Source organism: Nelumbo lutea, chromosome 3, assembly GCF_056320005.1.
Source record: "Nelumbo lutea isolate HS-2025 chromosome 3, American lotus-T2T, whole genome shotgun sequence".
Classification (NCBI taxonomy): domain Eukaryota; kingdom Viridiplantae; phylum Streptophyta; class Magnoliopsida; order Proteales; family Nelumbonaceae; genus Nelumbo; species Nelumbo lutea.
This window is the reverse complement of record NC_142686.1, coordinates 30,100,275-30,122,173: the sequence shown is the minus strand read 5'-3', so window position 1 is coordinate 30,122,173 and position 21,899 is coordinate 30,100,275. Positions and strand designations below refer to the sequence as shown.

Sequence of the window (21,899 nt, the reverse complement as noted above, 5' to 3'; positions counted from 1 at the left end):
AAGGACCCTACCGAGTGAAGAGAGTACTCGGGGGAGCGTACAAGCTTGAGACCCTGGAAGGTAAGCAGATATCCCGGGCATGGAACATCGTCAACTTAAGACGATTTTACTTATAAGTTATCAAACTAAGCAGGCCATGAGCCACTGTCGAGCTAGCAAAAACCTCAGTACCCTAAGGCCCAGAATGCCGAGCTAAAGATGACCTCGGCACCAAAAGGGGCAGAATACCGAGCTAAAGATGACCCGACACCTCATCGACAAAAGCAATCTGTACAAGTATGGATCCTGAGGCAGAGGACAGATTGGGCACATAGCCTTACTATGTTAACTCGCCTCGGGGCACAAGTCTAGCAGCTCGGGTATAGTCACTTCGGCAAATGGAGAATATTTGCACAACACATTTGAACAGAAAAAATACTTCATTGCTAAATGTTTGCTTTACAGTGTTTAAAAAAAACAAACAAACAAAAAACACAAACGAGCTCACAAGCCCAGAGGTCAATCTTCCTCACCTTCAGAAGGGACTTCGACAACACCCGAAGGACCCGCTTTGTCTTCGGAATCCGCATCGTCATCAGCTACGACAGCCATCTCCTCAATGATGCGCGAGGTGGTTATGGCACTGATATTGAGGTCAGGGTATGTGTTCCTTATCATCCATCAGCTCAACTTGAAACCCCGTCTGTACGAGCCCACCATCATGTCGTCAAAGTGTGGCGAGGCGATATAATCCTCAACGTCTTTCACCTTCGCCTCCTCAATGACCTGAGAAAAGATCTGCATCTTCTCCCTAATGTCTTCTTGAAGGTACTCGACCTCGTGCTCCAAGTCCAACTTCAGGTCGGCCATATGTCTCACCACCATTCCTAAGGCCTCTTTGTCCCTCTGAAACCTTGATAGCTCAGCCCGCATAGCACGAGAAGCCGCCTCGACAGCTTCTGCCCGTCTCAAGCGTCTCTCTGCCTAGATTGCCAAGGCGTGATAGAGGAGTTCACCTGCCAGAACGAGGACAAATTAGCTCGACAAAAAAAAAAAAAACCCACTCCGACTTACCACCATGGTGTGAGTTGCAGCTCGAGCACCTATGTGATTGGTACGGAGATCGGCCCACTACGCGACCTCCTCAGGACAAGTAGCGGCCTTGCTTTTCGGAGAGCGTAGCCCGGTGTCAGCACACTCCCAATCCCACCGTGGCTCCCCGAGCCTGAAGGCGCAGCCCGGGTATAGGCAGAGTCGGCATAGGGAGCCCCAGCATAGGGAGCCCCTGCCGCCTCCTGAACTGAAGGGGGCACCTCGGGCTCCCCAGGAGGCTCTGTCCTCGGTACCTCGGGCTCCGCCACCCGGGAAGGATCGGTGTGAACTCGCTTAGCAGCTCGCTTCTTCTGCTTCATGCCAGCAAACAAGTTCGCACCTCGAGTCTTGTCTGCCTCCATAACACCTGCAAAAAGGAGCTCGGCGTCAAAAGACGGGAATAAAAATAGAAACAAAGGTATCTTTATCTGATCAAGAAACCTACCCGAACTCAGACCAACCTGAATGAGTTTATCCTCCGTCAGATAGGCTTCGCATTTTAGCCCAAGCCGGGCCCAGTCCTGGAGGCCCTTCACTGTGTCTTCATCTAAAACAACACCGGGATCAGGAGCGGCCAAACCCCACTAAGTAGGAAACGACCTCCCTGTAGCACTTTGAACCACGAAATAGTCCCGCTTCCACGCAGGGACCTTGTTTGGGAGATTGTGTAAGAGCTTGAATCTCGGGCGAGGTGACAAGTAGTATGCCCTCCTACGCCCGGGCAGGGGACCCGCTTGGTTCTTAAGCATGAGAATAGCGGAAAAAATTTCTAAGTCCAAAGGAAGACAATGCTCACAGCAAAGGGAGATGGTCCCGACAAGGTTGCGGATATAGTTCGGGTGAAGCTGACCTATAGTGACGCCGAAGTGGTTCATAACCTCAACGATTAGGGGATGGAAGGGAAGGCGCAGCCCGACAAAAAGCTGCTCCCGAAATATCACGATCTTATCTAGACCGTGCTCCCAAGGAAAGTCGCCCGGGGGTAAAAAGTAAGTATACTCCCCGGGTAGGTTGTACTGAATGATAAGGGACCAAAGACTTTTGGACATCATAGTAGAGGGTCCGAACTTATCTAGCACCCGACCTCGACAAGAGGTGGATGCCAAACTACCTGAGGTGACTCGGCCTATGGGCTCAAACTTGAGCTCTACCTCGGGCCCCGCCTCGAACTCACTATGGCTACCGGGGGCAGCAGCTTGGTTCGTAGAACTAGCGTCTGACCCCCCCAGAGGGCTATCCGTGCTACTAAAACTAGACATCAAAAACAAAGAAGGCTGAGGACTCACCAGGAAAAGCTACCGAACTACGAACGAGTAACGCGAGCTGGCCAGCTTGGACGTGAGCTCAAGGAACAAACGCTAAAGGATAACAGAGGAAAGTGGCTGGGGGTCCTCCCACTATTTAAAGCCACTGTACATGCGCATCAACGGCCAAGATCAAAACCATCCAACGGCTCCCCGCAAAGTCAGTTGCGCACTCCCCAAAGAAAAGACACTTTGGCGCGCACGTTTCAAAAATTAAAAAATTTGAAAATCGTTGGTGCATGTGAGCCACATGCAGCCCGGGACTGACCCCTGGTCGAGCCAAGCCAACCCCGGTTGAATCGAGAACATAAACAGATCAAACCAGAAAAGTTCTTGATCAAGGCCAAAGTGTCTCGAGGCAAATCCACCTGTCATCCCGTGAACTCCCCACGCCGGGTCAAGACCCTGAGCACGGGGAGTGGGGGGCAATTGATGGAGGAAGATTTGACCCGACCCCTTGGCCATGCGACACATGGAAGCAACCAAGAGTGACCTGGCAGAAATGCCAGCTCGGCACGGCAGCAGGCCCACAACATGAGCTTCGAACTAAAGAGCTGAGCTCCCTCGAAGGAACCTGCAACCCGAGCTCCGAACTAAAGAGCCGAGCTCCCTCGAAGGAACCTACAAACTGAGCTCCGAACTAAAGAGTCCCGAGCTCTCCTTTCGAGGTCCTGAGCCTTACAAGGAGCACCAAAGGCAAAAAACCGACTGTCCGCCCAGGGGCAGTTCGGGCCATACTTCTATCTGAACTCAAGACTTCACCTCGCACACCACTTCGGCTCCAAGTCGCCTGATTGAACAACTGTACCTAACGCCTAGGAGATCGTACTCGAAGGCGGCGCACCTGACTGATTAGGGGACCGACACATGACAACCACCATCCCAGACGGACAGAGGCGGCCCTGGCAACTAACAATGGAGGTTATGACACCCGAACTGGCAATTGGCAGTGGAGGTTATGACACCCGAACTGGCAATTAGCAGAGGAAGTGACCCGATCTGGCAGATGTAATGATGCCTGGTAGAGGCATGGAAGTGAGTGTATAGGGTAATTATAAAAGGCCCCCATCCCACAAAGAAGAGGGTATGTGATTCTTGCGTTTTCTGGTCTTAGAATTCCTCATTTCCCTTGTCTTCTGAAGAACACTAACTTGAGCTTTGGAGTGTTCCAACCGGGTTCCTCCTCGGAAGCCTCCATTTTCTTCCTTGTTTTAGGCACCTCCGATCTCGTCAGAAGCGAGGTAACCGGCAACTAGGACAGACTGGATCGCGCACCATCAGTTCCCATTGACCAAGAACCCCATGTTCCTTTTTCAAATTAATGTGGGAACCAGAGAAAGTTTATTTTCCTGGGTACCCATCTCCTAGGTGGGTAAATAACTTTCTCACTTGGGGGGAAAGTTTCTAATACTTGAATGGGATAAAAATGCCCATTTTAATAATGAATTTTTATGGTTAAAATGATCATTTCCTTTTTTACTTGGGAAATGAAAGAACATGAATCACTTACCTGGGTAAGTGTTTCCCAAAAAAAACTTACCCAGATAATTGCATTTATTTGGGTAAATAACTTACCGAAAAGCTAACGGGGCCTAATAGATCACTTGTGGAAATGAATATTTTGCACAAAACTATATCCATGGGGACTTTGATAGATGGGATCCTTAAAAATAATGGTAAGCATTAATTTAGAGTTGATCCACTAAAAAGATTGTTTGGATATGGCCTCTAAGTTCGAACAATGTTGTTGCTAATAAATCGAACTATCCAATAAATTAGTTCATTGTAATGAGGGGGTTGTAAGGTTATAGTCATACATGGATTGGTTTTAAGAAAGCCCCACAAGAATTTATTGGTTTTGAATAAATTTTTATATTGGTCTGTGAAGGTCGGTTTTAGGATTAGTTCTCTGGTCTTGGTGGTTTTGGGTTCAGTTTTTTTTTTCAAATATATATTTCAAAAACTTGATTTTCAATAAATATAATAAAAGTTATAGTATATATATTGATTAAATTGACTAATTTAATATGTATATTATCTTTTTTAAGTCAAAATGTAGATTATTGTAATATATTAATATATGCTTCAAAATTTATCATTATAATTTAAACTTTGTAAATATTACCTATTACATTACTTGTAACATACATTCAAATATTAAAATGAAAATAAATGATTAAACCACTTAAATGATTCAATGGTCAAATAAGATCATGAGTTTTGTAACTATGACTACTTAGGTTTAAATCTTTTATTTTAGGGTTTATTTCAACACAAGTTGATTCCCCTTTTGTGATATTTGATTGGCCACTAATTCTATGATACGGGTTGATTGGTTAAGTTTTTCTCATATCATCATCTAACCCAATTAAATAGATAATAAAATTTGAGTGTTATTATGATAATTCCTCTATCTTTTCCCGATCTCTTAAATCTAGCTAATTTCATTTACCCTTCTAGCTAGTAATGCCTTGCATCTCTGTTCTTCCTCAATTGGCAATAGGCTAGTAACCCGAAAAGTATTATGACCTGAAGGTCTGGGAATCTGGGATGATTTAAGTGTTTCTTTGCCACAAAGACTATACTTTTCCTCTAGACATTGATAGATGGGATGCTCTTAAAGGAAGCATTAATTTACTGTAGATTTTTTTAGCAAAATAATAAAGGAACCAACCACTCAAAAACATCAAGCATACATGGTCAGCCCCTCCTAGAAGGTCTAGCAATTTATAAGCTACAGCTACTTCAGTTCTAATTTATGATAGACTTACTAGAAACTTGTTTGGACTTTAAGAGATGTGGTTTTGAAGAAGACCCAAAGGGAGTTTTTTGGTTTTGAAATAATTTTACATTGACCCGAAACTAACAACATTAATTAATGATTTTATGAGTTCGCATCTGATGATCCCACCAACCATCCCAACAAGCCACTACAGCCGCATATCAAGAACATATTGGGATCAGACCGAATCTCTTTTTATGTCTTCTTATATACCATTATTTATTCCTTGGGATCATGGCTTGCGCCTCTGGTCCTCCCCAGTCCTCAGTAGGCTGGTAACAATCCAACGTATTGTGCGGGTTCAGGTGAATTGAGATGACGTGTTCCTAACATTTACGTAAGTTAAGTATTTGGTAGTTGGAACTAATTCCGACATTGATAGATGGGATCAATTTAGAGTTGACCTATGAGAAGATTGAAGTATATGAACCTTAAGCTGTTTGGTTGCAATGTAATTTTAATGCATAAAAGTAGAAGAATGTAAGCTTTGGTTTCATTTTGTTTTGGGTTTTACTTTATTCTTTTTAGGCTCAGTTTAAAAGCAATACAAATGCAAATATATACAGTGTTAATACATATAAAATAATACAAAATATAAGGTTTTGCATTCTACACATTTGCATTTGTATTCCTTCCAAACTCAGCCTTAGGTCTTATTTTTCTTCATTTTTACTGCAATCAAATAAAATAAGAAAGATGAAACTTAGAACAAAAAATAAATCAAAGTTTGCACTGCAACCAAACGCAGGCTTAAAAATAAAGTTAGAAATAATTTCAAATAACGTTATTAATAAACTGAACCATCCAATAAATTAGCTCATTATAATGAGGGGGTTGTGAGATTATAATCAATCATACATGGACTAATTTTAAAGAAGGCTATGTTTGGTTTGAAGGTAGAGAAAGGAAGGGAAACATAGGAAACCTATGCAAGGTTTCTAAAGGTTTCCCTTCATTTCCCTTCCTTTCCCTACTTTTTCCTTCAAACCAAATACAGCTTAAAGGAATTTATTAGTTTTCAAGAAATTTTTATATTTGAGTAAAATCTTTATTTGTTCACTTCTATTAATTAATTTACTTATTTCTTTTATTGTTATTTAAGAGAAATGGGGTTCACAATTAGTGAACAGGGTGGAAAGCTTTCGAAATAATGAACCAAAAATTATGTTTATTATACATTTCTTCCCTGAAATGAAGGGCTTGCATTTAATTAATATTCTAGAGCTAATGTATCTTTTAAGATATTGGTAAATGTGTATGTGCATTGCATATGACAATTTTAGATAATAATAATTGTAATAAGAATAATATTATCATAGATGTGACTAGATTTTTTATTTTCTTTTATAATCTTTTATAATCTTTTATGTTTATATTTAATTTTAAATTTTCATTATTTAATTATGATACTATTTTTTTTGTATTATATGCTGAATGTATAATATCAGGATATCTCCTAATTATCCTATAAATTTTCTGCCTTTTTTTTTATAGATTTCAGTATTTCTATCTATTTTTTATTTTTTATTATTTAATTGTGACAACATGGATTAACCTAGACTATTGAATTCTTCACCCATTCCTAGAATGGAAAACATTTCCTTTACAATACAAATTTAAAATTTGTATTCCATTTCCACCATCAATAAAATTAATTTTTATTTATCACATTTATTTTCTTTAATATGATGGCTTTATAATATTACAAATGTGCCAAATTCTCTACTAAAGTTTTTTATTTTTTATTTATTTTTATTGTTCAATTATAATAGCATGGATTGACTCATTTGGTTTTAAATCTTTTCTTTTATTACATCATTAATAAAAATAATTCTTGTTTACCACACTTTTCTTTTTTAAATATGAATTAATATATAATACAAGTGATCTGTCTAAAATTTTCTATTGTATGTATTTTTATATTTTTCTATTATTTTTTAAATATTATGTAACTATGACATCACAGGTTGATGACCCACCACTTAGGAAGGAAAATGGTTTCATTCATTGATCAATTTTCAAAATTTCATCCTATTTTCATAATTAATAAAAATGATTTTTATTTATCATACATATTTTTGTTTAATATGACAATATATAATATTAAATGTGTGCCTAAATTTTCTAATTTTTCTATTCATTTTTTTTAGAAAGGTAAAGTATATAAATAAAGAAGAAAAAAAGATACAAAGGTATAAGAAAATCTGGTTTAGTTTTTTTTTCTATTTATGTAATTTTATTTACTTTTCAATTTTTAGTATTAATTATGGCATCATGGATGGATTCACCTATTTTGACCCAAATGGTAGAACTACTTACTTGCCACTTAGAAAAACCAATTTAGTTTTATTTGATTTTAACAATAAAAACTTTATACTATTAATACCAGTGTTCATAAATTAATTAATTAGTGAAATTTAATGATGATAGATATGAATACATTAACTATAGTATTCAATGAGAGAGAGAATGAGGAGTTAATGGGTTAGATATGAGGCTTAATGAGAGAATGAAATGCACTAAAGAGTAATATCTAAATTATAATTTCTGCCTTCTCAATGGAGAGTAACTAAATTCAAAAGTAGGGATATTTTAATCCAAAAAAAAAATCCAAAAGCCATGGAGAGGTATTCACACTTTTTATAGTAGCATAGATATAGAATATTACTTTTAGAAAATGAAATATATTTCATTATTTTGTATTCTGTGGTGATCCAGATATTGGCATCATTCAAAAGTACCTAACCATCCACATCGAAGGCCTTCTAACCTATTTGCTAGAAAAAAAATTGAAAATTAACTGAAAGTTAAAACATGAAGTGGAGTTAGTAGGGCTTTAGATCAGAGGGATTAGATTAATACGGATATACTTACATCCAAATTTGATGCATTAATATTTTTGAATCCAAATCTTATCTATCGTGTATATAGACTAGATTAGGATGGGAAATTAAATCTGGATAATGCCATTAATAAAAATGAACTAAAAAACATTGAAAACAAATTTAGGGTTGATTTAATTTGCAATTGGAATCAGAATCAGAAGAATCAAAATTTACCAAAGTTGGAATCAGAATGGGCCATTCCCATAATTTGTTTGGTTTAAATAGGGATCGAAAAGAAAATTAAAATCAGCTGGAATTGAATTTCAATACCAAGGGAGGGAAGGGAATAACCGTTCCACCCAACCAAACTGCTAGAATCGAAATGGCCCATTCTAATTTTGATTCCATAACCTTATTCATTCCCGCAAACCAAATGGATCCTTATTACTGATGCAAAGAAAGCATGCATGTGTACAGCACACCCGAAACTAGCTAGCTCTAATGTACAATTAAATTCAAGCATCTTGGCCTTGTGAAATGGTAAATTGGTAATGGGAAACAAGTAACAAATTAAGGGACTGCTTGATAACGACTGAAGTTGCTGAAACACAAAGCAATTTGCAGGTACTGACACGTACGCCATTATCTTCAGAAAAAAATCAGTAGATATATGTCATGTTTTAATTTGTGACCATAGTCACAGCAGATGCCAGCTTGACTATTAATCTAGATATAAGAATATCATCATCTTGTGAATCATTCATGCAACCCAACGCCAACGCCAACGCCATGGGGACATGGAAAAGTTGCTGGTTCTCAATTCTGATAATGCTTGTATTCCTAACAGACGAGTTTAGTAAAAGCAAAGGAGTACTTCCAAACTCGTGTTGCTTAAGGAGAGAGCGACAAGCACTTATCAAATTCAAGAAAGGTCTCCATTATTACTTAAGCGGAGTGTCGTCTTGGGTGGGCGAAGATTGTTGTGCATGGTTTGGAGATGGATGCGATAACACTACAGGTCATGTTTTGAAGCTCAACCTTCATAGCTCCGAACTGTCTGGTGAGGTAAATCCCTTCCTACTCGATCTAAAACACTTGAATTACCTGGATCTAAGCGGTAATACTTTCCTAGGTGAAATCCCAAGTTTCTTGGGTTCCATGAAAAATTTGAGGTACCTTAATCTCTCCTCTTCACTCTTCTCTGGAGTCGTTCCTCATCATCTTGGAAACCTCTCAAGCTTAAAACAGCTTGATCTTGGAGGAAATCCAAACCTTATCATTGATAACCTACAGTGGCTTTCTCATCTGTCTTCCCTGCAGCACTTGGGTTTGTCTACAGCTATGTTCCAGAGGGTGAGTGGTTGGTTATATATAATCAACATGCTTCCTTCACTTTCAAAGTTATTCTTATCTGATTGTCACCTTGGCGACATCCCCATTCCTCCTCTTCTGCATGTGAATTTAACATCACTAAGAGTTCTTGATCTTAGTGGAAATGGATTCAATTCCACAGTTCCTCGTTGGTTGTTAAATCTTACCGACCTTGAGCAACTTGACCTAAGTGAAAATGAGTTCAAAGGCGAGATACCAAGTACATTGCAGGAGCTCTCCAACTTTCTTCCTTCTCTTTCAGAGTTATTCTTATCTGATTCGGGACTACTTGCTGCCAACATCCCGAGTCCGACTGCACACCACATCAACTTCACATCGCTTGCAGTTTTTGATCTTAGTGGGAATGGATTCAATTCCACGATTCCTCGTTGGTTGTTCAATCTTACCAACCTTGAACAAATTGACCTAAGTAGGAATGAATTCAAAGGCGAGATACCAAGTACGTTGCAGGAGCTGTCCAATTCTCTTCCTTCTCTTTCAGAAGTATTCTTATCTGAGTGTGGACTTGCTGCTAGCATCCTCATTCCTCCTCTCCATGTCAACTTCACATCGCTTGTGGTCCTTGATCTTAGTCGGAATGGATTCAATTCCATAATTCCTGCTTGGTTGTTTGATCTTACCAACCTTGAACAACTCGACTTAAGTGAAAATGGCTTTGAAGGAAAGGTACCGAGTACATTGAAGGACCTCTGCAACTTGCGCAAATTAGATTTATCACAAAATAGACTTAGGGGAGAGAGATTTGAATATCTGGGGCCTTCCTTGGAGTACATATACCTTTCTTTCAACTCATTTTCCGGACAAATCCCTGCATCACTTGAATTATTCTCATCCCTGAAATCATTAGATCTTTATTCTAATAATTTTAGTGGAACTGTTCCGAAAAGCCTTGGCCAACTCTCAGAACTGGAATTTTTGGATATCTCAAATAACTGTTTGATGGAGGCCCATCCCAAGGCCCATCTCACCATATGGGGCGGCAGCTCATAGGATAAGGGTAAGGGTAAGGTTCAAGAAAAGATAATTCAAGAAGGGATAATTCAAGAATTCAAGAATTCAAGATCCATCAAGAATTCAAGAATTCAAGATAATCAAGAATTCTAGAGATCAAGATAATCCAAGATTTCCAAGATTCATGGGAAAGATCCAGGAAGATTGGACGGTGAAGACCAAGCCAAAGAATTCGATCCTATCAAGACCAAGATCAAGAGGAATTCGGTCATAGCAGATTAGATGTTTGATAATGTTTGATATTTATCTTAGTTGTTCTTTCCTAGTTCTTCTATAATTGCCAGATGCATTCTTCAATTTTCACCACCTTTTCTCTCTCCTCTAGAGATTTTCTTTCTTGCTTCGCTAGAAGCTTGTGTTCGCCCGATGCTTGCATAGCCAACCCGATTTATTGCTTCCACGCTGCGTCAGGTGGTATCAGAGAGGGAGTTCGCTCAGTCAGATGGCCAACCAAGACGGTAGCAGTCGCAACCCACCCCATGACGGAGATTAGGGGTTCCTAGCTGTTTGGAGAGCAATCGAAGAGCAGCGCACGACCACACGTAACATCGAACAACTGTTGGCAGAGATGGCTGAACAACTGCGAACCTTGTTACGGGAGGTTGTTCCACGGAATCGGGAAAATCCACATCCAATCGAAGGAAACGACCACGACAAACCACCCGTCAACGCTGTAGTCCGACGTCGAGTTCTTGACGATGACAGTGATGATGAGTTAGAATTCGATGGTGCTCCAGTTTTCCCCGGCAACGACAGAAATTGGCACAATCAAGGTAATTTCAATCCCCGTAAGAATTATGATGAATTTAAACTCAAGGTAGATATTCCTACTTTTAGTGGAAATCTTGGCATAGAGGGACTTCTAGATTGGATCATAGAAGTCGATCGTTTCTTTGAGTACATGGAGACACCAGAAGAACGAAGGGTAAAATTAGTAGCTTTTAGGTTAAAGGGAGGTGCATCTATTTGGTGGGAACGGATGAGGGAGACCTAGATCAGAGAAAGAAGAGGTCCTGTTCGAACTTGGAGGTGCATGAAACAGTTAATAAGAGGTAGATTTTTACCCCCAGATTATGAACAATACATGTTTGAATCTTACCAATGGTGTGCGCAGGATTTCCGTAGTGTTAATGAATATACATCTGAATTTTTGAGATTAGCTGAAAGAAATCAATTATCTGAAAGTGATAACCAGCAGGCAACCCGTTATCTAAGCGGTTTGAGACCATCTATCATTGATAAAATTGATGTACAGATGGTTCTTAGTATGCAGGAAGCAAGGAACTCAGCCCGGTTTATTACTTCCACGCTGCGTCACTCTTTGAATGGCGTCTTATATGAACTTCATTTTACTAATCTCGTGAAGTTAAAAGTGCTAGCTATCTCCTCTAATTTGTTGAAATTGAATGTGAGCTTGGAATGGTCTCCCCCTTTCCAGTTGCAATCCATTAGAATGGCATCATGCAAATTGGGGCCAGGGTTCCCTTTGTGGCTTCAAACACAAAAGATCCTCTTTGTTCTTGACATGTCCAACACGAATATCTCAGGCACCATCCCTGACTGGTTCCCTAGTATAGCTGATAACATCTGGTACCTTGATCTCTCCAACAACTTGATTTCTGGACATATTCCCTCAAGCATGTGCTATTTTCTTCCTGAGATGTTGTTCTTAATTCTTTCTGATAACTGGATCATAGGTAGCATACCCGTGTCATTTTACAAAGCCAGAAAGTTGATGTTTCTCGATCTCTCAAACAACCAGCTATCTGGACAACTTCTTCAGTGTTGGGAGAATTTCGATTACTTGTTTATGTTGGATTTGGCAAGTAACAATCTATCAGGACAAATTTCAAGTTCAATAGGTTCTCTACATGGTCTCGTGTCTTTACATTTGAGCAAGAACAATTTTTGCGAAGATTGTTGGGGAAGATGGGGTCACTATAACTTAGGAGGAGAAGCTCTGAGGCTTATCTGAAGACACTATCTTTACAGGCAAATTCTTTCCCAGGATACAATAGAGCCTTGGGCCAGAATCTGCAACCAGCAAAGTTGAAGAGTCTCCAAAGAAACCTTCTGTGAGACTATAGCAGACCGGACTGAGAGAGAGAGATAGTGAATTTCGAAATTGTGTGTTTTGGAGTCTGATTCATACTCCTTAAATAATTTGTGAAGAGGTATGAGGAAAAGGGAGGTGCTGGTTTAGAGAAGACACCTTGAACAGTCACAATTTCAACCATTGTGACTGTTTAAAAAGTTGTTAACAGTTGGTGACTGTTAACTTTGAATTGTGCCTCTTGATCACACCCGATCGAACCGTGACCGTTGATCTCATCAACGGTGATCAACGGTCATCAACGCACCAAAACCAGAGTCGCCCATCGCGAGCCACGCGGGTGCGCGCGAGCAAAGTGCGCCTCTAAAGCGCCTCATTGCGCCACACACACGCGTGCGCGCGCGTTGCATGGTATCTAATCCCCATACTCTCCTCTACTAATTCTAAGGAGTGTAAATCAGCTCCTATTGAAATACTGAAAACAAACCTTGTAATTATCCAATGTGGGGCAAGTTCAAAGCTGGTTTTTTTTTTTTTTTTTTTGTAAGAGGAAAACTTATTTTTCAACCAAGTGTGCAGGTGCAATTTCTCATGTAATTGACCAATCAAACCCATTGGATTTAATCTCTTATGAGATTAAAATCCAACAATCCCCCACATTGATTGATCAATTACATAGTTCTCTCTCAATCCAAACTACTATGACACAGTTATGCATACAAAAGGTGTTTATCAACTTAAACCTCTTGTTAGTATAGTTATCTCAGAGCCTTGTCAAAGTTATTGGTGGTAAGACATTAAACCAACTACTCTCAAGACAGACTGGAGACACCTATACCCATAAAAATGTTCAGTCTCTGCAAGAGCTTCAAATTTTGCTCAGCACTGTTATGGCCATGTGCTTCTTTCCTAGTTTCATGAATAATCCCGAGAGCAAACCCAAACCCTCATGAGAAGCGACACCATTTCTATGTTCACATAGGTGAAGTTCCACTATGTGCTCCGTTATTTGACACATTTCAGAACTTCATTAAGAGTTTATTTCAACCTCTCATCATAATGGACAACACTGTTTATGTTGTGATGGAAAATTTCTCAATGTCAGTGCTAACAGTCACATTGCTGTAACTTGTTGTTACCCATTAAACCCAATATTGATGGCATTTCAGTTCAGGTTGGGTTACCATTACAGGTGACTAAGTAAAGGGTTTTAATCCCATCTCTTTGGTTGTCATTCTTACCAATTCTCTGGCTAAACCCTTGGTAAGAGGATCAGCCAAGTTTTTACTTGACCTCACATATGTTATAGTGATGACTCCATCTTGAATCAGTTGCGTAACAAATTCATGTTTCAGATTTATATGTCTGGACTTACCATTGTAGATACCACTGTAGGCCCTTGACAGAGTTGCCTCACTATCACAGTAAATGGAAATTGGAGGCATAGGACTAGGCCAAAGTTTTATATCTAATAATAAATTCATAATCCATTCAGCCTCTTTTCCAGCAGCCGCTAAGGCTATGAATTCGGATTCCATGGTTGAGTGAGATATACCAGTTTTTCTTTTGGATGCCCAAGAGATCACACCCCCACCAAGGACAAAAATCCATCCAGATGTGGACTTGTTATATCCATTACCGCTAATCCAACTTGCATCAGTGTACCCTTCTAGTACAGCTAGATAATCACAATAAAACAAGCCAAGTTCCAAGGTTCTCTTGAGATACCCAAGAACTCTCCCAATTGCCTTTCAGTGCTCTACACCGGGATTATTTGTAAACCGACTGAGTTTACTTACTGGAAATGCAATATCAGGTATGGTACAAAGCATAGCATACATCAAGCTCCCTACTGCACTAGCATACTCAAATTGTGCAATTGCTCTACCAGTATTTTCTAATAGTTTTATACTAGAATCATATGGCGTGCTATATTCTTTAAAACCTAAATGCTTAAATTTCTCAAGTACTTTCTCAATATAATGTGATTGGCTTAGTGCATAACCTTTATGCCTTTTAACTTTTATTCCCAAGATGGTATCTACTTCTCCTAAATCTTTCATCTTGAAAACAGAGGATAAGTAGTTTTTAGTATCATTTATGCCAACCATATTTGTACCCACAATAAGCATATCATCCATAAAGACACACAATTACTCCATAATTTTTAGTGAATTTTGAGTAGATGCATCTGTCAGCACTATTATGTTTAAAACCAAAAGCTAGAATGCAAGAATCAAATTTTTCATGCCACTGTTTAGGTGTTTGTTTTAATCCATATAGTGATTTAACCAGTTTACAGACTTTCTTCTCGTTTCCAGGAAGAACAAATCCTTCTGGTTGTTCCATGTAAACCTCTTCATTTAAATCACCATTTAAGAAAGCAGTTTTAACATCCATTTGGTGAACAGATAATTGATAAATGGATGCTAATGCTATAAGTGTTCTAATAGAAGTTGTTCTAGCCACTGGTGCATAGGTGTCAAAGTAATCAATCCCTTCCTTTTGACTAAATCCTTTGGCTACCAATCTAGCCTTAAAAGTTTGCACAGTTCCATCAGTGTTGTATTTTCTTCTAAACACCCATTTACATTTTATTGGTTTTGATCCTGGAGGCAGATCTACTAGTACCCATGTCTTATTTGACATTATTGAATCCATTTTATCATTTATAGCTTCCTTCCAAAAGGTAGCATCTCTAGAGGTCATGGCCTCACTATAGGTTTTTGGGTCATTTTCAAAGTTTAGGACAATGGGTATTTTATTTAAAATATTCTCTCTATCAGCCTCAACCAAAAATACAATTTTCCAAAAGGTAGCATCTCTAGAGGTCATGGCCTCACTATAGGTTTTTGGGTAATTTTCAAAGTTTAGGACAATGGGTATTTTATTTAAAATATTCTCTCTATCAGCCTCAACCAAAAATACAATTGACTGAGTAGAGAAAATCTGAACCTAAGTGTTTCTCTGTTCTTTGTCTTTGACTTCTTCTAAGTCCTATTGTAGGTGTTATAGTTGTGTCACTTCTTATTTAAGTCTCATTATTATCAACATGTATTGAGATCTGAGTTTCTCTGTCATTTTCTATGGATTCATTTTCTACAGGTTCCGAACACAGTTTATTTTCAAAGAATTCAATATCTCTAGTTTCAATTATTATGTTGGACTCTAAGTCTAGAAGCCTATAGGCCTTGCTATGTTATGCATATCCAACAAACATACTTTTCTTAGCTCTGATTCCTAATTTGGTTATTTTAGGATATGAAACTCTATAATATACTAAGCACCCCCACACTTTTAGATATGCTAAATTAGGTTTTCTTCTTATCCATAATTCATATGGGCATTTGTTATTAACTCTAGAAACAATTCTATTATGTAAATGGCAGGCTGTTAGGAGTGCTTCCCCCCATAGTTTTAAGGGTGCATTAGCTTTTAACAACATGTAGTTTATCATTTATATAAGTGTTCTATTTTTCCTTTCAGCTAGGGTTTTATCCTTATTGTCTCTAAATCGAGACTCTTCTTCAATATGAAGGTGTTGCTGAATTTGTTCCAAGGTAAGTTCTTCAGCCTTGTGCAGAAGCTTCTTCCTGTAATCCTTCCAAAAGGGTGGAAGTTTGGCAATGATTGCTCCCACTTGGAAATATTCAGGAATGATGATGTTAAGGGATCGAATTTTATTGACTATCACTTGTAGTTCATGAACTTGCTCCAGTATAGGTTTATGGTCGTTCATGGTGAAGTCAAAGTATTCTGCAATAAGATACTTATTCGTACCTGCTTCTTGCACCTTGTATTTGAATTTCAGTGCCTTCCAGATTTCTTTTGGAGATGTAAGTTTCTTGTAGAAGTTGTAGAGCCGGTCTGATAAGGCATTTAGTATGTGCCCTTGGCACAGAAGTGAGTCATCTTCCCGTTTTGTTCTTTCTTTCTTTAGTTTCTCAGAGTCTTTGTCAGTGGGTTCAGGAAGTGATTGCAGATTCGGGTCCAGCAGATAGTATAGATTCAGTGTGGTCAGAAAGAAGATCATCTTGTCTTGCCGTCGGCTAAAATTTGCTCCATCGAACTGGTCTAGTCGAACAAGATCTTGGTTCATTATCTTGATCGAAGTCATGCTTGCTTCCGCCTCCATTGCAGAATAACATTCTAAAATTGTTGGGGAAGATGGGGTCACTATAACTTAGGAGGAGAAGCTCTGAGGCGCATCTAAAGACACTGTCTTTAGAACGTTATTTGCCCCCACTCAGTTTTACTGAGTTTGCTGTTGGGTTACAGGCAAATTTGTTCACAGGATACAACAGAGCCTTGGGTGTGAATCTGCAACCAGCAAAGTTGAAGAGTCTCCAAAGAAACCTTCAGTGAGACTGTAGCATACTGGACTGAGAGAGAGAGATAGTGAATTTCGAAATTGTGTTTTTTGGAGTCTGATTCATGCTCCTTAAATAATTTGTGAAGAGGTATGAGGAAAAGGTAGGTGTGACTGTTTAAAAAGTTGACTGTTAACTTTGAATTGTGCCTCTTGATCACACCCGATCGAACCGTGACCGTTGATCTCATCAATGGTGATCAACGGTCATCAATGCACCAAAACCAAAGCCACCCATCACGAGCCACGCAGGTGCACGCGAGCAAAGTGCGCCTCTAAAGCGCCTCATTGCACCATACACACACGTGCGCACGCATTGCATGGTATCGAATCCCCATACTCTCCTCTACTAATTCTAAGGAGTGTAAATCAACTCCTATTGAAATACTGAAAAAAAACCTTGTAATTATCCAATGTGGGACAAATTCAAAACTGGATTTTTTTTTTTTTGTAAGAGAAAAACTGATTTTTCAACCAAGTGTGCAGGTGCAATTTCTCATGTAATTGACCAATCAAACCCATTGGATTTAATCTCTTATGAGATTAAAATCCAACAAGATCCCATTTGCTTTGAACAATTTAACAAAATTGATTATTCTTGATCTTGGTGAGAATGAATTATCTGGGAGAATCCCTCCATGGATGGGCAAGAACCTAACAAATCTACATATTCTCAGACTTGGGTCAAATAATTTTCATGGTGGTATTCCTCCACAACTCTGTCAAGTAGAGCATCTACAAATATTAGACCTTGCACACAATAATCTATCTGGAACCATCCCTCGTTGTTTTGGCAATCTTACTGCCATGGTTTTGAATCCGAATACCACAAAAGATATTTTAAATCTCGACTTTGGTAAGCTGCATGTTGTCATGGATGGAGCCTTTCACTGGAATCAAAGAAACCTGGATGATAGACTACTTAAATTCAGCTACGACGAGAAGATCGATGTCTCTACAAAAGGAAGACAACTTGAGTATACCAAGACACTTTCGCTTCTAACTAGCTTGGACCTCTCAAACAATAACTTGGGTGGAGAGATACCAGAAGAACTAACAAATCTTCATAGACTGCAGAGTTTGAATTTATCAGAAAACCATTTGATCGGAAGGATTCCAAAGAACATCGACAGATTAACAAGTTTGGAATCTCTTGATTTATCGAGAAACCAACTCTCCGGTGGAATCCCTCCAAACGTGTCTGCTTTCACTTCCTTGGTCGCCTGAACTTATCCTTCAACAACCTGTCCGGCCCAATTCCACTGACCGGTCAGCTCGAAACCCTTGACGACTCACTCATTTACATGGGCAACCCCGACTTATGTGGAGCTCCAACCGGAAGGAGATGCACAGGACTTGATTTGGTTAATAATGGTACAGAACTGGTTGGTAGCCCAAGTGGAAAAGGAGATGATGATGAAGATGAAGCACTGTGGTTCTACATCGGCTTGGTTGCAGGGTTTGTAGTTGGGTTTCTGGGAGTTTGTATTAATTTGTTGTTGAATAAATCTTGGAGGAATGCGTGGTTTAGGTTTTGTGTTACCGTTGGAAAGTAATTAAGTTCTAGTGGCAGCTGTAGGCTGTAGCAGTAAAAAGAGCTTGGTTGAAGAAGTCATATGCAGAAATCATGTTGGAGGGAGTGAAGTGCATGAGTACTGTTTGTGTGCCAAGTTGGAGAATTATGTCTATGTCATTGTAATATATCGTCGTCACTTTTGGGTTGTGTATGTGAATAATCAAACTTTGTTTTTTAATTTCCTTTTCCTTGTATGGAATATTGAAATTAATCCTTATATGACCGAATAATGTACATTTTTTTCAATAATCAATCAATCCTAGTCATCCAAGTAGTTCAGGTGATTGTTTATACCGTATCCTTGTTGGTACAATAGGAATTGATTTATTGTAGGTGCAATGTGATGTACGGAATTGTTAAGCAAAAGTTAAATAATATAAATACATAAGAGTTGATGATTATTTTATATTTTAATTTTTAAATAATTAATAATTATTTGTGTGTTAAATGTTATTTTAATAATTTTTTGTAATACAAAACTAACAATAATTAATTTCAATTAAGATTGTTCATCAAACTCATGAAACTGATCCAATTCGATCTGAGTTGGTCACTTTCTAGTATTTCTAGTTGAATTTGGTTCAACAATTTTTCAATCCGACCAAGTCTTGGCGGAATGCATGGTTTATTAGGTTTTGAGCCATCGTTGAAAGCTGAATTGTAATTGGGTCTATTTGTAATATGCTTATTTTAGGTATGTTTCATGTTTCAAGTGCTCTCTCTCTCACCTCGTAAAATAAAGGAGTGTGTCTCTTGCCTGTTTTTTGTGTACGAATAATCAAAGTTTTTTTTTTTTGAATTTTCTTTTTCTTATCAAGCAATGTTTTCAAAACCAACCTGGAACCTAAACCGTTTTAGCCACCGGTTTTCGGTTAGTGGTTTAATCATTTTTGGGTGGTGGGTTAGCAATTTGGGTCAAATGGGCTAATTGATGACATGATAGTTAAATAATAAATTAAAAAAAAATAAAAATGTACAAACAAAATAAGAAAAAAAATTGAATAATAAATGATAGGTCAATGATCCAAATTTTCAAATCAATTTATGATGTCATAATTGAATAATAAATATTTAGAAAAGATAGAATATAAAAAATATAAAAATACAAAATTTTGTCAAAAACATTTGGAAACATTTCTAATGTTATATATTCATCATATTAAATAAAAATAATTGTTAAAATAAAAATTACTTTTATTAATGATGAAAGTGGAATGCAAAATTTAATAAAATGCTCAAAGAAAACAAAATAATAATAATAATAATAATAATAATAATAATAATAATAATAATAATAAGGGTAAAATACCAAAACCTCCCCTGGAGTTTTTGACAATCATAAAAACCTCACCGATAATTTCACTTTAGCAAAAGCCTCCCCTTTATTTTCAAAAAAATTGACAAATATCTCCCATCAATGACCAGGATGGAAAACGTTAAATCGATCATCATTTTTAAATACCCATTTTACCCTTTTATGAATTAATGTACACATATTTTTACTAAAACACCCCTATCTATATATTATACTCTTTGCCCTCAAGAGGAATGAACCCAGGAAGAGACGAATCCAGGAAGAACGAACTCAGTTTCCCCTTCTCCACTACCTCCAAATATCACAAATCTATCATCGCTAATGATTGTGGTAGTATGACTCTCATGAGGGAAAGGTGGGGTCCCTTCACATTTGGGTTGGGTCCATTCTAAGATCCAATATATGAAGGTCATTTACCTTATTGGGGCCGTTGGTACCCCCTAAAACTATGTTGTCTCTTGTACCAGGCTGTTGACCTGTAGTTACACGGGTGCTCCATGACATTGTTTCAAGATCAAGCATGAGTGCATCACTGAAATATAGGTAGAAGGAAAAAAATAGTAGAAGAAATAAGAATGTAGAGTGCATCAAGAATGTAATTTTCTTAGAAAGGAGATCTTGATTTTCTTTGTTCCATAAGGATCCTAACTAGGTAATTTTCTAGAAAAAACAAACCACAGTTGTCGTCCCATGAGTGGGAGATGACTATAGGCATCAAGAATGTGGTCGTATTTTGATGGTTTGCGGATGATGGTAACACTAAAATCAAAAAATTATGACAGAGAAAACTGAATAGAACTTAATGGATCGAGAGAAAAAATGAAGTTGTATTCTGATGTTTTTCTCTGATTAACCAAAGCAGTACAGAGGGGGATATATAGAAGATGGAGTCGGTTGAAAGTGAACCGACGTACATGAACGAAGACTCATTAATTCACTTAGGTAGAGGTATCGGCAGACTTTGGAACTGAATTACTTTGGAAGATACAACGACTTGTATCGAAATAGAACAAACATTAAAAATAGACTTAGCTTTACTGTTATTCAAGGTGACTAAATCACCTACTTATGGAAATGTGAAACAACATTTAATATACTTTTTTGCTGGAGCTTGAGGAGCTTGGGTTGAACATACTTTTCTACAAAGGTTTCCAAAATGTGGTTGTATTGGCCGTGTAGAGAGTGTTCAGGAGTGGTGGTGGGTGGTGGGGTTGGCAAGGGTGTAGATGGGTCAGGGTGGTTCAAGGGGAGGAAACATTGCTATTGTTGGGTTTTCTATTGCTGTTGTTGTTGCAGCTTGAGTTGTTTCTCCTTGAAGACTTCCCACCACTTGCCAAGGCGCTTGGCAGTGCGACCGAGGACTTCGGAGGTGATTTTCTTCCACTTGTTGTCGTACTTGGCTTGGAGAGAGATGATGAGGTTCTGTTCTTCTAGGGTCTATAAGGAACCTTTCTTGATACCAGGTTTGGGATAGTTCTTCCACCACTTGAGACAGGATTTGGCGTCTCAGTCCAGAGGTTTGCCCATGCGTTGAGAGATGAGCTGCCATTCCTTTGGTCCATATTATTTAACGTACGCGCGGAGGAGTGTGTCTTCTTCGGGTTGCCAACATTACCTCTCCTTCGTCTCCTAACCAACATATCTTCTGGTGCTGCAGCTTTTTCTCTTTTGAAGAAGACGAAGATAACAATTCATCCATCTGAACCCATATTTTTTTCGTTTCCCTTTAGCTGATGTAGAATTGGAAGTATGAGAGAGAAAGAGAGAAGTGGTGAGATAGTAGCCAGGGCAAAAGAGGGAGATGGGGCAGAGGAGGCGTTAGAAGGGATGAAAAAGGACTAGAGATAAATGATCAGATATGGTATTTTGCAAATAACTTAGAAGAGGATAAAAATGTAATTATACATGATTTCTGTTTTGGTTATTGATGAAAATGAGGTATTTGTCAATTTTTCAAAAATAGAGGGGAGGTTTTTGTATTTTACCCTAATATTAATAATAATAATAATTACTATAATTTGAAATTTCCATCTATGATGCAGGTTTGCTTGAAAAAACGCTTGACAACAATAAAAAATGAAAAATGTGAGACCTGCAGGATTTGAACCAGCGACCTAAGGATGGCAAAAGGTCATTCCCATTACAGTTCTCCGCTCTGCCATTTGAGCTAAGGTCGGATTGTGGCTGCTGGGATTCGAGCC

General features: G+C 38.5%; 1 protein-coding gene across 1 annotated transcript; it reads left to right on the top strand.

Moving 5' to 3' along the window:
- The first annotated feature begins 8,771 nt into the window (after positions 1-8,771).
- LOC148863964 (receptor-like protein EIX1) lies at positions 8,772-18,034 on the top strand. Its single transcript, XM_088976293.1, has 4 exons — positions 8,772-10,040; positions 10,915-11,310; positions 11,659-12,207; positions 17,366-18,034. Exons 1-4 carry the CDS (start codon positions 8,772-8,774, stop codon positions 18,032-18,034), a joined length of 2,883 nt encoding a protein of 960 aa, XP_088832419.1.
- Positions 18,035-21,899: the final 3,865 nt, after the last annotated feature.

What these genes read in the sequence shown, in the direction of transcription:
- LOC148863964 (XM_088976293.1), top strand. Translation starts at nt 8,772, where the DNA reads ATGGGGACATGGAAAAGTTGCTGGTTCTCAATTCTGATAATGCTTGTA. An exon ending in AAAATGGCTTTGAAGGAAAG is followed by an intron (nt 10,041 to 10,914) that starts GTACCGAGTACA and finishes ATCGAAGAGCAG; the next exon opens with CGCACGACCACACGTAACAT. An exon ending in ACTTGTTTATGTTGGATTTG is followed by an intron (nt 12,208 to 17,365) that starts GCAAGTAACAAT and finishes AAATCCAACAAG; the next exon opens with ATCCCATTTGCTTTGAACAA.